This window comes from Pongo abelii, chromosome 3, assembly GCF_028885655.2.
Source record: "Pongo abelii isolate AG06213 chromosome 3, NHGRI_mPonAbe1-v2.0_pri, whole genome shotgun sequence".
Classification (NCBI taxonomy): Eukaryota; Metazoa; Chordata; class Mammalia; order Primates; family Hominidae; genus Pongo; species Pongo abelii.
The window spans coordinates 176482915-176501021 of NC_071988.2; the positions used below are offsets into that span (position 1 = coordinate 176482915).

Here is an 18107-nt window from a genome sequence, read left to right on the forward strand (position 1 = left end):
ATTGAAAAGATTCTCAGTGTGCTCATGATGAAAGAAATTTTAATCACAATAACAATAAGATAACATATTTCACCTAACAGGTTGGCGAAAAAATTTTAAAATTTGACAAGAACAAGTGATGGCAAGGATGAGGGACAACCTAAATATTCATGAGAGTGTAAATGGTGGCAATCATTTTCATAGGCAGATTAGCAATAAGCTGACAATTTTTTTCGAGACAGGGTCTTTCTCTGTGGCCCAGGCTAGACTTCAGTGGATGACCTCCTGGGGTCAGGCAGATCCTCCTACCTCAGCCTTCCAAATAGCTGGAACTACAGGTGTGCACTATGATGCCTGGCTAATTTTTTATTTTTTTTGTAGAGACAGGGGTCTCACTATGTTGCCTAGGCTGCTCTCGAACTCCTGGGCTCAAGCACCCTTCCTGCCTTGGCCTCCCAAAGTGCTGGGATTACAGGTGTGAGCCACCACTCCTGGCCCCAAAATTGTTTGCATACCTTTTCTTACAATGGATTTACTTTCTAAAAATGTCCTTGGTATGTATGTATGTGTGTTGGTGTGTTTGTGTGACAGTGTGTATGTCTGTGTGAATGCACGTATGTATTATATATAATCTTCATAAAAGGATGCAAAGATATACATACACAGGTGTTCATTTTGCTAAAGTAGGAACACCACATCAACACAAGAGAAAAAATAGCTTTGTGCACAACAGGAAGAAACTGTCCATCATAGTAGGTAAGGGTATAGAGTCAGAATGCCATGATTCAACTCCTTCTCTGCAAGTTGCCTGCAGCATCATCTTGGGCAACTTTCTTCTTTTTGTATTTCAGTTCTCCCATCTGTAAAATGGGAATAATAGTACTACTCTACCTCATAGAGTTATTGTAAGAATTAAGTGTAACGTACTAGTAACAGAGACTGGCACAGAATTACTTGACCCATAAGCACTAGTTATATGATAATAATTATCCCCGTTGTTCTAAAAGGGGAGAAAGCTGCATAAATGTAACCTAGAAGTCAGAGGTCAACACAGGCAGCTTCTATTTTCATCCTAATCTAAACCTAAAGTGGGCCTCGATTCTCCCCACAAGGAAACCTAGTACACAAAATACGAGTTAGCACATATATTAGTCTGTTCTCACACTACTAATAAATACATACCAAAAGTGGGTAATTTATAAAGGGAAGAAGTTTAATTGACTCACAGTTCTGCAGAGCTGGGAAGGCCTCAGGAAACTTACAATCAAGGCAGAAGGGGCAACAAACATGCCCTTCTTCACATGACAGCAGGAAGGAGAAGTGCGGAATGAAACAGGGAAATCCCCTTATAAAACCATTCAATCTCGTGAGAACTCACTCACTATCACAAGAACAGTGTGAGGGTAACTGCACCCATGATTCAATTACCTCCCAACAGGTCCCTCCCACAACATATTAGGATTATGGGAACTATAATTCAAAGTGAGATTTGGGTGGGAACACAGCCAATCCATATCAGCAAAGTAGATTGAAACATTGAGCAAATAACAAAGGATTGAAGGGAGATCCTGGACCCAATAGCATACTTTGTCCATCCTCATTCAACCTGCCTCTTTTTCTTAGTTTGTCATTACCTCTTTATTATGTGGAGAGGATAGAGATTTTTCTGCCCACGTCTCCCCCTTCCCTAACATTGTATCCGTGTTTCTAGAAACCAGCCTTTCTGGCTTTCTTTGACTTATATCTAGGTTCCATATTTTTTTCAAGTACATGTTTGTGTTTTTTTAAATATATATATGGATATATATACATGTATATATATCTTTTGCCCACTTTTATCTATAGGGCTCATGCTTTCTTATCAAACTGTAACTCTTCACAAAAATTTTATTGAACCTTTGTCTAATCCTGTGCACATTTTACAGAAAATATTGTTAATCTAATTCAAGAAATATTTATAAGTTATTAAATTGTGAAAGATTTTTGAAATTTTTGAAATGCATGTTACTGACATGCACCAAAATAAAAGTTCCCATTTTCCCTAGAGTTTCACTGCTAATACTATCAGACTGGCTGTCTTATTTTTAAGCATAAATTCCATGTTGGAAAGAGAAGCTTTATATTCAAATAATGTAATCAATCACTAAAAGTTTTCATATACTAAGTATATGGGCTGGGCATGGTGGCTCACAGCTGTAATTCCAGCACTTTGGGAGGCCAAGGCTGGTGGATCACTTGAGGCCAGGAGTTCAAGACCAGTCTGGGCAACATGGTGAAACCCTATCTCTACAAAAAAATACATACATACATACATATATACATATATATATATATATATAGAGAGAGAGAGAGAGACAGAGAGAGACAGACAGGGTCTTGCTTTGTCACTAAGGCTGGTGTATAGTGGTGCAATCTCAGCTTATTGCAGCCTCAACCTCCCAGGCCCAAGCAATCCTCCCACCTCTCAGCCTCCCAAGTAGCTGGAGTGGCTGAGACTGCAGGTATGTGCCACCATGCCCAGATAATTTTTTCATTTTTTGTATAGATAGGGTTTCACCACGTTGCCCGAGGTGGTCTCGAACTCCTGGGCTCAAGTGATCCTTGACCTCCCAAAGTGCTGGAATTACAGCTGTGAGCCACTGCACCCAGCCCATATGCTTAATATATGAAAACTTTTAGTGATTGATTACATTCTTAGAATATAAAGCTTCTCTTTCTAACATGCAATTTATGCTTAAAAATAAGACAGCCAGTCTGATTCCTAAAAATTTGATCTTAATTTTTTCAACAAATGCCAAAAATCATCTCAGTCAAAGTTAATGAAAGGTAAAATGAGTACTATAGAAAGGACATCAGGTGTCTCACAGATTGGGCTGTGAAGAATCAATGTATTATGTTTGGAAGTTTTGGTTACTTCTGTTGATGCAGTTAGTAGGCTTTCCCTCTAAAACGCTGCCATGGATATAACATAAGGCCAATTAACCCAGTTCCCTTCCCCTTCCCCTTCTCCTCCTCCTGCTCCTCCTTCTCCTTCTTCTTCCAGCAAATATCAAATTTGGAGAGACAATCTGGTAGATTTAGCTTGGGTAAGGGGTCTGTCTACCCCTAGCTTGGTCACCTGTGGTTAGAGCGTCAGGGTGTTGTAGTACTGACAGGACCACTGGAGCTTCACACCTCCATTTTAGGGGTCATTCCAGGAGAAGGGAGCAGCACTCCCAGAGGTGTTCATTACACCCTTAATGGTTGTGGGTCTCAATGTGACAAAAGCAGAAGAGCAACTCTATCTTTTCTTAGCTCTTGTGATCTCCATCCAGTTGGAGGAGAACATGTCCTATTATCCCTTATTACCATGCTCTATGTCAGCTCCCATAAGAAATGGAAACTGACATCTAAGCCAGTAGAGGGAGACATTCCACAAGAGATGGCATCATCTCCTATTTCTTCCCCACCATATGCTTTCCCACTAAAGATGACTAACAAATTGCAGGTGTCACCACTGCACTGGTCTCAGGCTTGCCCCAAGAGCTCTGGTCCAGCCTGGCCTCCAACTCTTCAGTGTTAATTTCCCTTTGGATAGTAGTTCTCAAACTGTTTTTCAAGGTAACACAAGGAAAATATATACAGAGACTAACAACTTATTACAGTACCTCAAAACCTATGCATATTTAGACAGTGAGAATCAGTATTCCTTTTAGTCATTCGTTTATTTATATATTCATGAATTTGCTCAACCGATATTTATTAAATACTGGCTATGTGCCAGGTTCATGACATAAACTCTACAGTCATTCAAACCAAGTTTCAAGTCTAAAAGCCCTTTTCCTTTGAAGTTTGTTTCCCCCTGAAGAAAGTTAGATCCTTAAGTTACCAGTCCCAAAGCCTCACCTCCCCCAGTCTTAGGCTCAACACTAATTATTGTAAGTAGTTTTCATTTTCTGTCTTTCCTTTTAGACTTAAGGCTGCGCCAAGGTCTCCCCGGCCCCTAGCAAACTACCTGCTATGAAGTAGATGCTCTGTAAATAGTTGTTAAGCCCAAATTGCCTTGTGCTATGGAGACTGGGCCTGACATGACTTGTAAAAGTATCAACAAGTGTATTGACAATTGGTATCGGCAAGTCTTTGCCCTTCCAGCCATAGAGCTGCTGGGCAGGACAGATTATCTCTGTTTTCTCTGTCACTGATTTACCACCCTTGACTTATGCAACGACATCAGCTAATGTGAAGAACACTGCACTAATGACCTCAAAATAACTGAACAAATAGTACTCCCTTTCCCCTCCACCAATGGCATCAACATTCTAAAAAAATTTAAGCATCTTAGTAAGCAGTGTCTCTGCAAATATATTTCTTCCCTGAAAACATGATCATCTTCTTTGTAATATTAGGCAATTTAGATTCTCAGTGTAACTGTATATAACTCTACAGAAAAAAGACATATCTAACAAGAACTAGAATTAAAGAAACTCATTATCACTGCATTGCACATGCCTCACACAGACATGAATACTATACCCACACATAAGGGTAAAAAGATAAGTGAAAGTAAAAGCTATGAGTGAGTGTGTCAGCCTGATACATTATAGTCCCAAGATGACGGGCTGGCCAAAAAACTCCAAAAGAACAAACAAACAAAAAGAAGGTAGAGGTAAATTTTTATAATGTTTATATCCTGTTGGGCAATATGATGTAATGGGCACAGAGTGTGGACTGTAGAGTCAGACAGTCATGGGTCAAGTCCTCATACCAGCACCTACTACCTATATGCTCTGGGGTAATTTACTTAACCTCTCTGAACCTGTTTCACCACCTGTAGAACATAGTGGTTTCAAGAATTAAATACGATAAATGACTACCATAATTTGGCATCTGAGGCTTGTACCAATGATGGCTAGTTCACTCATTCATCCTGTAAGTATGTATTGAATGCCTACTATGTCTGTCTTGCTCACCAATGCATTCCTAGCCCCTATCACACTACCTGTCACTGAGGAGACTCTCAAGAACTATTTGTAAGATGAATATTAAGTCTGTGCTGTTACAGTGCATGCATGCTAGATTTAATCCATCCTCCTTCTGACCATAGGAAGAATGCCAATCAGAGTAGAACAAAGTAGGAAAGTAAAGGAACCTTCACTTTAGTATTGAACAAGAGTCTATTATAGACTAGAAAAAACTTTACAAATTTACAGACTTCTGAAAGTTAAATGATGATTCTATTGTTAGTTGATCAAACATCAGTCATTGAAAATGTGCTAATATGTTACCTCAAAATGAAAAAAAAGGTTAGAGTTTTCTTAACAGATAATTCTTTTTAAATCTGTAAGAATCTGTACATCACTAAAATAAAATCCTGTCCAGATTATTAAAATAAACTTTGTTATCAGTTATATTTTCATGGGAAATATTCCTGTATATATATTAATTAATATCTACATAGATATTTGCTTTTTCTGTCAGATCATATATCCCTTTAAGAAACATTAAAGCTAAAGAAAAAAATCTTAAAATATAATATTTACTCATTGCTAATAAAGGGAACACAAATTTGGAAAGACTCAATATTTTTTTCTTAATTTAAACTGAGTACTTTGTCTCTATTAAGCTAAGTTAAAAGAATTTGGGAGGACAACCTATGCTACCAAGAGAATAATTTGTTTCTAGGAATCTGAGTTAAAAGAATTTGGGAATGCAATCTCTGCTACCTAGAGAAGAAAGAAAAATGTAGTGGGTCCCACACCATTCTCAAGACTCTGTTTCAAAGCATTGTTTCAATACTCTGCTGATCCAAACCCTGATAACCTGCCATCTTTTTAATAAAATAATTTTTAAATTTAATGAGAATGTTTCACTTTCCATACAAAAAACAGAAAAATGCTTTGAATCAATGCACTTACTGGGATTTGGATTACTGACTGGTGTTCCTATTGATTCTTGTAGGAGTTATTAATCCTGATTGCAACACACAAGTGAACAGACAAGAGAGATAAATTTTGTGGCTTGTGGGAAATGAAGGAAAATGGGCCTCATTTAGTCTGTGAGCATACTAATTGAAACAGATATATGAAGACTTCGCCAGTGTTAAAATAACATTGTTTTTATAAATCATATGATATAAACTATATAACAATAAAATAGAATGTTAAATATGTATTTAATCATCATCATAATTTTGATTCAGAAATCTATAATTTATTAGTTATCTTAATAATGTTTAGAACTTGTTGAACATTTTACCTTATGTGAATTAAGGACAAAATATAAAAGCTATTCAGCACAAAAAAAAAGGTCTTTCTGATATTTATCTTTCATAGAATAGGATATGAATTTGTTATTTTGTTATTTTGATTAATGCCTAAAACAAAAGATAAACACATTATGATATAACATTACTATTGATTTTAATGGCCCCTTTTGAAATAGAATTATGTGATTATCACAAAACATAAGCATTTATGGTATATCATTAATGAGTCATGATTTCAGTGATTGCCTTGTGAGTAGGTAAAATTTACTAAGCTTAGATTTGTTTTCTCACATATTCTTTCAGAGCTTGTGTAGTTTCCACATTAATTTACCAGAAATAAGATACACATCTCTCTTTGAGGAATGCCCTAACTTCCCATCATTTTGTCCAATTAAATGAATTGAAGAAATTTAATGTTTCTAAACTAGACCAACAGAGAATAATAGTTGTATGGCAAGTAAATAAGTTTTGCTGGGAAGATGTTGCTTAAGTGATAAAATGGTTCAGCCAACAAGTGAACCAAAAATTAAATATTAACTAAGGAAAGGTAACCATTTCTAAAGTCATTCCTAGCAGAGGACTCAGATATATATAGGATTGAAGATCTCTCAGTTAAGTCTACATGAAAAGGATGGTTCCTTGGAGCTTCCACAAACTTAAAACCATGAAACATCTATTATTGCTACTATTGTGTGTTTTTCTAGTTAAATCCCAAGGTGTCAACGACAATGAACAGGTGAATTTTTTAAAGCATTATTATATTATTAGTAGTATTATTAATATAAGATGTAACATAATCATATTATGTGCTTATTTTAATGAAATTAGCATTGCTTATAGTTATGAAATGAAATTGTTAACCTCTGACTTATTGTATTTAAAGAATGTTTCATAGTATTTCTTATATAAAAACAAAGTAATTTCTTGTTTTCTAGTTTATCACCTTTGTTTTCTTAAGATGAAGATGGCTTAGCTAATGTAAGGTGTGTTTTTCTCACTTGCTATTCGGAGTACTGTGATTTTCATTTACTTCTAGCAATACAGGATTACAATTAAGAGGACAAGATCTGAAAATCTCAGAAACTATAAAATAATAAAAGAGCAGAATTTTAAAATAAAAAAAACTGGTGGTAGGTAGATCGTTCTTTGGTGAAGGAAGGTAATATATATTGTTACTGAGATTATTAAGCCTAAAAGCAAAATACATCAAGTGTAATGATAGAAAATGAAATATTGCTTTTGTCAGATGAAAAGTTCAAATTAGAGTTAGTGTGTATTGTTATTATTAATAGTTATGAAACACGGTTCAGTCTAATTTATTTATTTGTAGAACAGTTTGTCCTCAACTATTATTTTTGCTGACTTATTGCTGTTAATTTGCTGTTACTAAAAATACAGAAATGCATTTAGGACAATGAATATTTAAGAAATTTAAATTTTATCATCAAACCTATCATGGCCAAATTTCTTACATATGGCATAATATCATTAAACTAGAAATAAGAATACACAATAATATTTAAATGAAGTGATTCATTTTGGATCATTATTGAGTTTCAAGGGAACTTAAGTGTTGTACTTATCAGACTCTACGTGTAAGAACGTATAGTTAATCTGGTTGTATGTGTAAAAACATATGGTTAATCTGGTTAAGTCTGTTTAATCATATTAGGTAAGAACAATGTAAAGAATGTGTAAGACTAAATTTTTGTAAAGTACTCTGCAAAGCACTTTCACATTTCTGCTTATCAACTAAACCTCGCAGAGATAGTTTAGTAGTTTAGGCTTCAAAATGGATTTTGATTATTCAACAAGTGGCCTTCATAATTTCTTTAAGTGTTTTTCTTTAAGTATATACTTTCTTTAAATATTTTTTAAAATTTCCTTTTCTCTAGTAAAGCCAGACCATCCATGCTACCTCTCTAGTGGCACTCTGAAATAAAAAGAAAATAGTTTTCTCTTGTTATAATTGTATTTGTAATAAGCAGATGAATCACATTTCTTAAAATTTGTTTTAGAGAGGGTAAGCTCTGACTAGGACCATGCCTTCAATGTGAAATATGTATATATCCTCCAAATCTTTACATATTAAGGATGTATATAGTCAACTGGTTAAACAGGAAAATCTAGAACCAGCCTGGCTGGGTTTTAATCCTAGCACCATGCTACTAAATGTTAAATAATATTATAATCTAATGAATAAATGACAATGCAATTCCAAACAGAGTTCATCTGATGACTTCCAGACTCACAAAATTGCAAGAGAGCTCAGTTGCTCAGTTGTTCCAAATCATGTCGTTTGTTAATTTGTAATTAAGCTCCAAAGGATGTATAGCTACTGACAAAAAAAAAAAAGAATGTAGTTAATCCAAATCAAAACTTTCCTATTGCAATGCATATTTTCTGCTTCATTATCTTTTAATATAATATTTTAAGTTAGCAAGTAATTTTAACTATAATGCACAAGCCTTGAGAATTATTTTAAATATAAGAAAATCATAATGTTTGATAAAGAAATCATGTAAGAAATTTCAAGATAATGGTTTAACCAATAATTTTGTTGATAGAAGATAAGACTAAAAGTGAAATTCGCAGTGGAGAGGACACTTAAACTGTAGTACTTGTTATGTGTGATTCCAATAAAAATAGTAATGAGCACTTATTATTGCCAAGTACTGTTCTGAGGATACCATATGCAATAAGTTATTTAATCCTTACAATAATCTTGTAAGGCAGATTCAAACTATCATTACACTTATTTTACAGATGAGAAAACTGGGGCAGAGATAAAGCAACTTGCCCAAGGTCTCATAGCTGTAAGTCAACCCTGCGGTCAAGACTTACAAGTAGCCAAGCTCCAGAGTACCTTATGAGGGTCAAAGATTGTCTTATTACAAATAAATTCCAAGTAGAATCAACCTTTAATAAGTCTTTAATGTCTCTTAAATATGTTTATATAGGAGTCTAATCATCAATTCACAAAAATGAAAGTAGGGAAATGATTAACAATAATCATAGGAATCTAACAATCCAAGTGGCTTGAGAATATTCATTCTTCTTGACAGTATAGATTCGTTAAAATTTCGTAAGTTCCAATGTATGTTTTAGGAATACGAGGTCATTACTATTCATAATCTGATACAGCTTTATCCTAAGGCCTCTCTTTAAAAGCTACACTGCATCATAGCTTTTTTGTGCAGTTGGTCTTTCTACTGTTACTGAACAGTAAGCAACCTACAGATTCACTATCACCAACCAGCCAGTTGATGGATCTTAAGCAAATCATCAAGCTTGTGATAACCTAAATTATAAAATGAGGGTGTTGGAATAGTTACATTCCAAATCTTCTCTAACACTCTGTATTATATTTCTGCCTCATTCCTTGTAGGGTCTCTTCGGTGCCCGTGGTCATCGACCCCTTGACAAGAAGAGAGAAGAGGCTCCCAGCCTGAGGCCTGCCCCACCGCCCATCAGTGGAGGTGGCTATCGCGCTCGTCCAGCCAAAGCAGCTGCCACTCAAAAGAAAGTAGAAAGAAAAGCCCCTGATGCTGGAGGCTGTCTTCACGCTGACCCAGACCTGGTGGGTGCACTGATGTTTCTTGCAGTGGTGGCTCTCTCATGCAGAGAAAGCCTGTAGTCATGGCAGTCTCCTAATGTTTCACCGACCCACATTACGATCACTGTTATTTTGTTTATTTATTTTGGAAATAAAATTCAAAACATAAACATATTGTGCCTTTGGTTTAGGCTTGCTTTCTTGTTTTCTGTGGTCTGGGCCCAAAATTTCAAATTAGGATATGTGGGTGCCACCTTTCCATTTGTATTTTGCCCACTGCCTTTGTTCAGTCGGTAAAATTTTCATAGCCCAATTATATTTTTTCTGTGGTAAGGAATATTTTAAATCTCTATAAGAGTATGATGATGACTTTCAAATTTCTGGTCTTACAGAAAACCAAATAATAAATTTTTATGTTGGCTAATCGTATCGCTGAATTTTCCTATGTGCTATTTTAACAAATGTCCATGACCCAAATCCTTCATCTAATGCCTGCTATTTTCTCTGTTTTTAGGGGGTGTTGTGTCCTACAGGATGTCAGTTGCAAGAGGCTTTGCTACAACAGGAAAGGCCAATCAGAAATAGTGTTGATCAGTTAAATAACGATGTGGGAACTATTTCCCAGACCTCCTCTTCTACCTTTCAGTACATGTATTTGCTGAAAGACCTGTGGCAAAAGAGGCAGAAGCAAGTAAAAGGTAGATATCCTTGTGCTTTCCATTTGATTTTCAGCTATAAAATTGGAACCGTTAGACTGCCACAAGAATGCGTGGTTGTGAGAAGATTAACATTTCTGGGTTAGTTGAATAGCATTCATACTGCTTTTGGGCACCTTCTCCTGCAACTTGCCAGATAAGCACTATTCAGCTCTTATTCCCAGTCTGACATCAGCAAGTATGATTTTCTATGAAAAATTCTACTACGACTCCTTATTTTAAGTATGCAAGAAACTTGTGACTCAGAAGATAATATTTACAGAGTGGAAAAAAAAACCCTAGCATTTATAGTTTTAACATTTGAGGTTTTGAATGAGAGAGTTATTCATAATATATTCAGTAGTGTTGTGGATAATGACACCTAACCTGTGAATCTTGAGGTCAGAATGTTGAGTGCTGTTGACTTGGTGGTCAGGAAACAGCTAGTGCGTGAGCCTGGCACAGGCATCTCAGTGAGTAGCGTACCCACAGTTGGAAATTTTTCAAAGAAATCTAAGGAATCATGACATCTTATAAATTTCAAGGTTCTGCTATACTTATGTGAAATGGATAAATAAATCAAGTATATCCAGTCTGTAAGATTGAACTTCTCAGATGGAAGACCCCAATACTGCTTTCTCCTCTTTTCCCTCACCAAAGAAATAAACAACCTATTTCATTTATTACTGGACACAATCTTTAGCTTATACCTATGGTAAATTACTTGCATGGTAGTTAGGATTTATGTTAATTTGTATATGTCATGGGCCAAATCATTTCCCCTAAATATGACTATATATCATAACTGCTTGGTGGTAGCTCAGTGTTTAATAGTTTATTCTCAGAAAATCAAAATCATATAGTTAAATACATTAGTTTTGTGAGGCAAAAATGCTGACTATTTCTACATAATTTCATTTTTCCAGATAATGAAAATGTAGTCAATGAGTACTCCTCAGAACTGGAAAAGCACCAATTATATATAGATGAGACTGTGAATAGTAATATCCCAACTAACCTTCGTGTGCTTCGTTCAATCCTGGAAAACCTGAGAAGCAAAATACAAAAGTTAGAATCTGATGTCTCAGCTCAAATGGAATATTGTCGCACCCCATGCACTGTCAGTTGCAATATTCCTGTGGTGTCTGGCAAAGGTAACCGATTCATAAACATATTTTTAGAGAGTTCCAGAAGAACTCACACACCAAAAATAAGAGAACAACAACAACAACAACAAAAATGTTGAGTGGATTTTCCCAACAGATCATAATGACATTACAGTACATCACAAAAATATCCTTAGCCGGTTGTGTTTTGGACTGGCCTGGTGCATTTGCTGGTTTTGATGAGCAGGATGGGGCACAGTAGTCCCAGGGGTGGCTGATGTGTGCATCTGCGTACTGGCTTGAACAGATGGCAGAACCACAGATAGATGTAGAAGTTTCTCCATTTTGTGTGTTCTGGGAGCTCATGGATATTCCAGGACACAAAAGGTGGAGAAGAGCTTTTTTCATCCTCTTAGCAGATAAACGTCCTCAAAACTGGCTTGGACTTACTAAAGTAAAATGAAAATCTAATATTTGTTATATTATTCTCAAAGGTCTATAATAAAACACTCCTTAGTAACTTATGTAATGTTATTTTAAAGAATTGGTGACTAAATACAAAGTAATTATGTCATAAATCCCTGAACATAATGTTGTCTTACATTTGCAGAATGTGAGGAAATTATCAGGAAAGGAGGTGAAACATCTGAAATGTATCTCATTCAACCCGACAGTTCTGTCAAACCGTATAGAGTATACTGTGATATGAACACAGAAAATGGAGGTAAGCTTTCGACAGTTGTTGACCTGTTGATCTGTAATTATTTGGATACCATAAAATGCCAGGAAACAAGGCCAGGTGTGGTGGCTTATGCCTGTAATTCCAGCACTTTGGGAGGCCAAAGTGGGCTGATAGCTTGAGCCTAGGAGTTTGAAACTAGTCTGGGCAACATAATGAGACCCCAACTCTACAAAAAAAAATACCAAAAAAAAAAAAAAAACAGCTGGGTTGGTAGTATGTGCCTGTAGTCCCAGCTATCCAGGAGGCTAAGATGGGAGATCACCTGAGCCCACAACCTGGAGTCTTGATCATGCTACTGCACTGTAGCCTGGGCAACAGAGGATAGTGAGATCCTGTCTCAAAAAAAAAATTAATTAAAAAGCCAGGAAACAAGACTTAGCTCTAACATCTAACATAGCCAACAATGAGTAATTTTATTTGGAATTCAACCTGATATTTAAAAAGTTATAAAATATCTATAATTCACAATTTGGGGTAAGATAAAGCACTTGCAGCTTCCAAAGATTTTACAAGTTTTCCTCTCATATTTATTTCCTTATTGTATCTATTTTAGAGCACCAAATATATAATAAATGGAATAGATAGGGGATTCAGATATTCTTTTCAAAGTGACATCTATTTTAGAGCACCAAATATATAATAAATGGAATGGACAGGGGATTCAGATATTCTTTTCAAAGTGACATTATTTGCTGTTGGTTAATATATGCTCTTTTTGTTTCTGTCAACCAAAGGATGGACAGTGATTCAGAACCGTCAAGACGGTAGTGTTGACTTTGGTAGGAAATGGGATCCATATAAACAGGGATTTGGAAATGTTGCAACCAACACAGATGGGAAGAATTACTGTGGCCTACCAGGTAACAAACAGGCATGCAAAATAAAATCGTTCTATTTGAAACGGGTTTTTTTTTTTATTAAAAAACATACATTGTTGGAAGCCTGTTTTAGGCAGTTAAGAGGAGTTTCCTGACAAAAATGTGGAAGCTAAAGATAAGGGAAGAAAGGCAGTTTTTAGTTTCCCAAAATTTTATTTTTGGTGAGATTTTATTTTGTTTTTCTTTTAGGTGAGTATTGGCTTGGAAATGACAAAATTAGCCAGCTTACCAGGATGGGACCCACAGAACTTTTGATAGAAATGGAGGACTGGAAAGGAGACAAAGTAAAGGCTCACTATGGAGGATTCACTGTACAGAATGAGGCCAACAAATACCAGATCTCAGTGAACAAATATAGAGGAACAGCCGGCAATGCCCTCATGGATGGAGCATCTCAGCTGACGGGAGAAAACAGGACCATGACCATTCACAACGGCATGTTCTTCAGCACGTATGACAGAGACAATGATGGCTGGTATGTGTGGCACTCTTTGCTCCTGCTCTAAAAATCCCACTAATATCATTGCTCAGAATCATTAACAATATTTTTAATAGCTACCACTTCCTGGGCACTTACTGTCAGCCACTGTACTAAGCTCTTTATGCATCACTCGAAAGCATTTAAACTATAAGGTAGACATTCTTATTCTCATTTTACAGATGAGATTTAGAGAGATTATGTGATTTGTCCAATGTCACACAACTACCCAGAGATAGAACTAGAATTTGAACACAGTTACTTTCTGAGTAATGAGCATTTAGATAAATACCTATATCTCTGTATTCTAAAGTGTGTGTGAAAACTTTCATTTTCATTTCCAGGGTTCTCTGATACTAAGGGTTGTAAAAGCTACTATTCCAGTATAAAGTAACCAATGCAGTCCCTAGATGGATTGGCCACAAAGGCCCAGTTCTCTCTTTCTTGCTATAGGGCACAGGAGGTCTTTGGTGTATTAGTGTGACTCTCTGTATAGCACCCAAAGGAAAGAGTACTGTGCACACGAGTGTAGCACTCTTTTATGGGTAATCTGCAAAACGTAACTTGACCACCGTAGTTCTGTTTCTAATAACACCAAACACATTTTCTTTCAGGTTAACAACAGATCCCAGAAAACAGTGTTCTAAAGAAGACGGTGGTGGATGGTGGTATAATAGATGTCATGCAGCCAATCCAAATGGCAGATACTACTGGGGTGGACAGTACACCTGGGACATGGCAAAGCATGGCACAGATGATGGTGTAGTATGGATGAATTGGAAGGGGTCATGGTACTCAATGAAGAAGATGAGTATGAAGATCAGGCCCTTCTTCCCACAGCAATAGTCCCCAAAACGTAGATTTTTCTCTTCTGTATGTGACAACATTTTTGTACATTATGTTATTGGAATTTTCTTTCATACATTATATTCCTCTAAAACTCTCAAGCAGATGTGAGTGTGACTTTTTGAAAAAAGTATAGGATAAATTACATTAAAATAGCACATGATTTTCTTTTGTTTTCTTCATTTCTCTTGCTCACCAAAAAGTAACAAAAGTATAGTTTTGACAGAGTCGGTGTTCATAATTTCCGTTCTAGTTGATTGCGAGAAGTTTCAAATAAGGAAGAGGGGTCTTTTATCCTTGTTGTAGGAAAACCATGAGGGAAAGGAAAAACCGATGTTTAAAAGTCCACTTTTAAAACTGTATTTATTTATGTAGGATCTGTCAAAGAAAACTTCCAAGATTTATTAATTAAACCAGACTCTGTTGCAATAAGTTAATGTTTCCTTGTTTTGTAATCCATACATTCAATGAGTTAGGCTTTGCACTCGTAAGGAAGCAGAAGCGTTCACAACCTCAAATAGCTAATAAACCGGTCTTGAATATTTGAAGATTTAAAATCTGACTCTAGGCCCGGCACGGTAGCTCATGACTATAATCCCAACACTTTGGGAGGCCGAGGCAGGTGGTCACAAGGTCAGGAGTTCAAGACCAGCCTGACCAATATGGTGAAAACCCGTCTCTACTAAAAATACAAAAATTAGCCGGGCATGGTGGCAGGTGCCTGTAGTCCCAGCTACTTGGAGGCTGAGGCAGGAGAATCACTTGAACCTGTGAGGCGGAGATTGCATTGAGCCAAGATCTCAACACTGCACTCCAGCCTGGGCAACAGCGTGAGACTCCATCTCAGACGAGATCGGGCGCGTTCAGGGTGGTATGGCCGTAGACGAGACTCCATCTCAAAAAAAAAAAAAAAAAAATCTGACTCTATACCATGGAAAAGCCACCACTCTGCCACTTAAATAGACATCAGGATCAGAGATTCCAAGCGGACAATCTGGATCAAGTCTTCACCAAGTGTTTTTTAAGGGAAATAATGAAATAGGGAGCAGAATGTGCCTGTTGCCCATAGAAATGAGGTCTATTCTTGTCCTCAATTAGGCTTTTTTTTTTTCGTAGTTACACCGGCACTAAAGTAAAAGTGGTTTTTCTGCTCTTTCTACTTCTCCCGATGAAATGGGCATATCATCTCAACACTTCACTCCAACTCCCCATGGGCAACCTTATGACCCCAGGTCCTCCACCCCTAATGTATCATCATTGCCACCCATTTTTATGGTACTTATTGTTCTTAAGCTTATCCTCTTAATCTTTGCATGTAAGCAAAGCTCATTAATTTCTATCTTGGAAATGCTACTACTCTCTTTAATTACTCATCAAATCCAACTTTAACTTTTGACCTGGTTTCCTGCCACAAGTTCTGTCCCATTGGAGCCCATACTCACCTACCGCTTTGCCATCACATTTAACAGAAAACTCTTATCAAGTTACTTTCCTGCTTAACATTAGCTCCTTCCTATCTATATCCAAATTTCTTAAATTCGAATTTTTTAGTTGGAGTAAAAATGGTCCCAGTACCATTTCCTGTTCCCTTCACTATAACCTACATTTTTGTCACATTAAGTTTTTCGCCATTCCAGGACAGGTCAGGCCCTTTAAAAATTTCAACAGCTTTACTGAGATATAATTGATATAATTTTAAAAATCCTGCACATGTGTCATGCTGGAGCCCTATTGATTCCAACAGGGATGGCACCATGTCCAAGAAGAGACCCGGAGCCAGTGAATGGGACATAGGGTTTATTTAGGACTTAAATACAGATGTGGTCCAGTGGCAGTGGGCTGGACAGGACCGCTACTGTTTGTAAAGAGTATGCAGTTTATATAACATTTCTACTTAGCACTCTCCACCTAGCAACCTCCATTTAACCCAAAATAAAAGGCCTTGGTTCCTTGCACATCCTGAGTTCCAACGGACAGGCAGGGAGTTCAAGTGTCCTTCACAGATAAGAAGTGAATCTCTCTGGGTTGGCCATTCCTGGATTCCTTAGCTTAGGACTCTGAACACATATTCTTCTTAGACCATACAGTCATCCTCAGGGTATGCTTGAGTTATTGCTGTCAGGTGCATCTGTCATACAAAGTGTTTAACGTGCAATTTTATGATTTTGGAAATATACATACACCCATGATATCATTGGCGCAGTCAAGATATTAAATATTTCCATCACCTCCAAAAGTTTCCTTGTGTTCATTTATTTCAGTTTTTCATGGTAAGAACATTTAATATGAAATATTATCAACAAATTTTTAAGTGCACAATACTGTATTATTAATTTTTGGCACTATGTTGTACAGCAGATCTCTAGAACGTATTCATCTACTAAAAATGAAATTTTATCTCCATTTCCCCCTACCTCCCATCCCCTGGCAACTACCATTCTATTTTCCACTTAGACTGTTTCAGATACCTCATGTAAGTGAAATCACACAGTATCCTTCCACACTGTTGTTGGGGATGTAAAACGGTGCAGCCACCATGGGAAGAAATGTGGAGGCCCCTAAAAAATTTTTAAAAAATTCTAATTATCATATGATCCAGCAATCTCACTTCTAGGTATCTATCCAAAAGAACTGATATCAGGATCTGGAAGCGATATTTGTGCATCTGTGATCATTGCAACATTATTCACAATGTTCAGGTCCTTTCATACGATGCCCTCATTGCAGCAATGTCTTCCTCCCAACACCATCTGACAAACTGCTATTTGTTTTTAAACCTCACTTTAACTGTCACCGCCCAGAGAAGACTTTCTAAAACATTTAGGCAAATTTTATTACTTTTTGACAATGAATGCCTGAGGCTTATCCAGCTTTGATTCCAGAATCATCAGCCTGTCAGAATGGCTAATTTTCATGCGTTTGTGAATGCTGGATGGCTAAATCCAGTGATTTTCAAAGTCTCGAATATCCTCCTTTTTAAATGTAGAACCCATTTTCCAATAAAGCCACAAACAGAAACTCAACATGCAAAATTCTTGAATATAGAACTTTTGGGGCAATACTGAGAGTCACAAAAGTTCACTGAATGAAAGATGGGGGTTGGGAAGACTGCAGTCATCAGACCTTTGCTCACTCCTTACGTGTTCATGAGGATCAAATGAATCCCTAGAGCTTGAAGTAATGCCATAGAAGAAAAACCACCAAAGTAGATAATCTGATGGTCAATTCTTAGTTAATGTACAGATAGAAAAAACACAGAGACCACTCCCAGGTAATATGGAAGTCTATCTAGAAAGAAATGCACTTTCTTGGCTGGGCACAGTGGCTCCCATCTGCAAACCCAGAACTTTGCCGGGATGAGGTAGGAAGATTGCTTCAGGCCAGGAGTTAGAGGTCAGCTTGGCAACATAGTGAGACCCTGTCTCTACTAAAAAACTTGTAAAAACAAACGAAAACACAATAGCAAAAAAAAGAAATGCACTTTCTTAAGGTGTCATTTGGTAAGAAATGTTATGTGTCTGATTTTGCCCCTGCACAATTTTGAATATAATAAAAAAGATAGCTTCCCCTAGTTAGAATATGT

The 18107-nt window shown here is 36.7% G+C and overlaps 1 protein-coding gene across 1 annotated transcript; it reads left to right on the plus strand.

Annotated features, from left to right (window-relative positions):
• The first annotated feature begins 6841 nt into the window (after nucleotides 1-6841).
• FGB (fibrinogen beta chain) lies at nucleotides 6842-14953 on the plus strand. Its single transcript, NM_001133381.1, has 8 exons — nucleotides 6842-6959; nucleotides 9612-9803; nucleotides 10294-10477; nucleotides 11401-11628; nucleotides 12191-12304; nucleotides 13057-13182; nucleotides 13390-13675; nucleotides 14293-14953. The coding sequence occupies exons 1-8, from the start codon at nucleotides 6846-6848 to the stop codon at nucleotides 14522-14524; spliced, it is 1476 nt and encodes a 491-aa protein (NP_001126853.1). The 5' UTR covers nucleotides 6842-6845; the 3' UTR covers nucleotides 14525-14953.
• Nucleotides 14954-18107: the final 3154 nt, after the last annotated feature.

What these genes read in the sequence shown, in the direction of transcription:
- FGB (NM_001133381.1), top strand. Translation starts at nt 6,846, where the DNA reads ATGAAAAGGATGGTTCCTTGGAGCTTCCACAAACTTAAAACCATGAAA. An exon ending in GTGTCAACGACAATGAACAG is followed by an intron (nt 6,960 to 9,611) that starts GTGAATTTTTTA and finishes CATTCCTTGTAG; the next exon opens with GGTCTCTTCGGTGCCCGTGG. An exon ending in GACAGAGACAATGATGGCTG is followed by an intron (nt 13,676 to 14,292) that starts GTATGTGTGGCA and finishes ATTTTCTTTCAG; the next exon opens with GTTAACAACAGATCCCAGAA.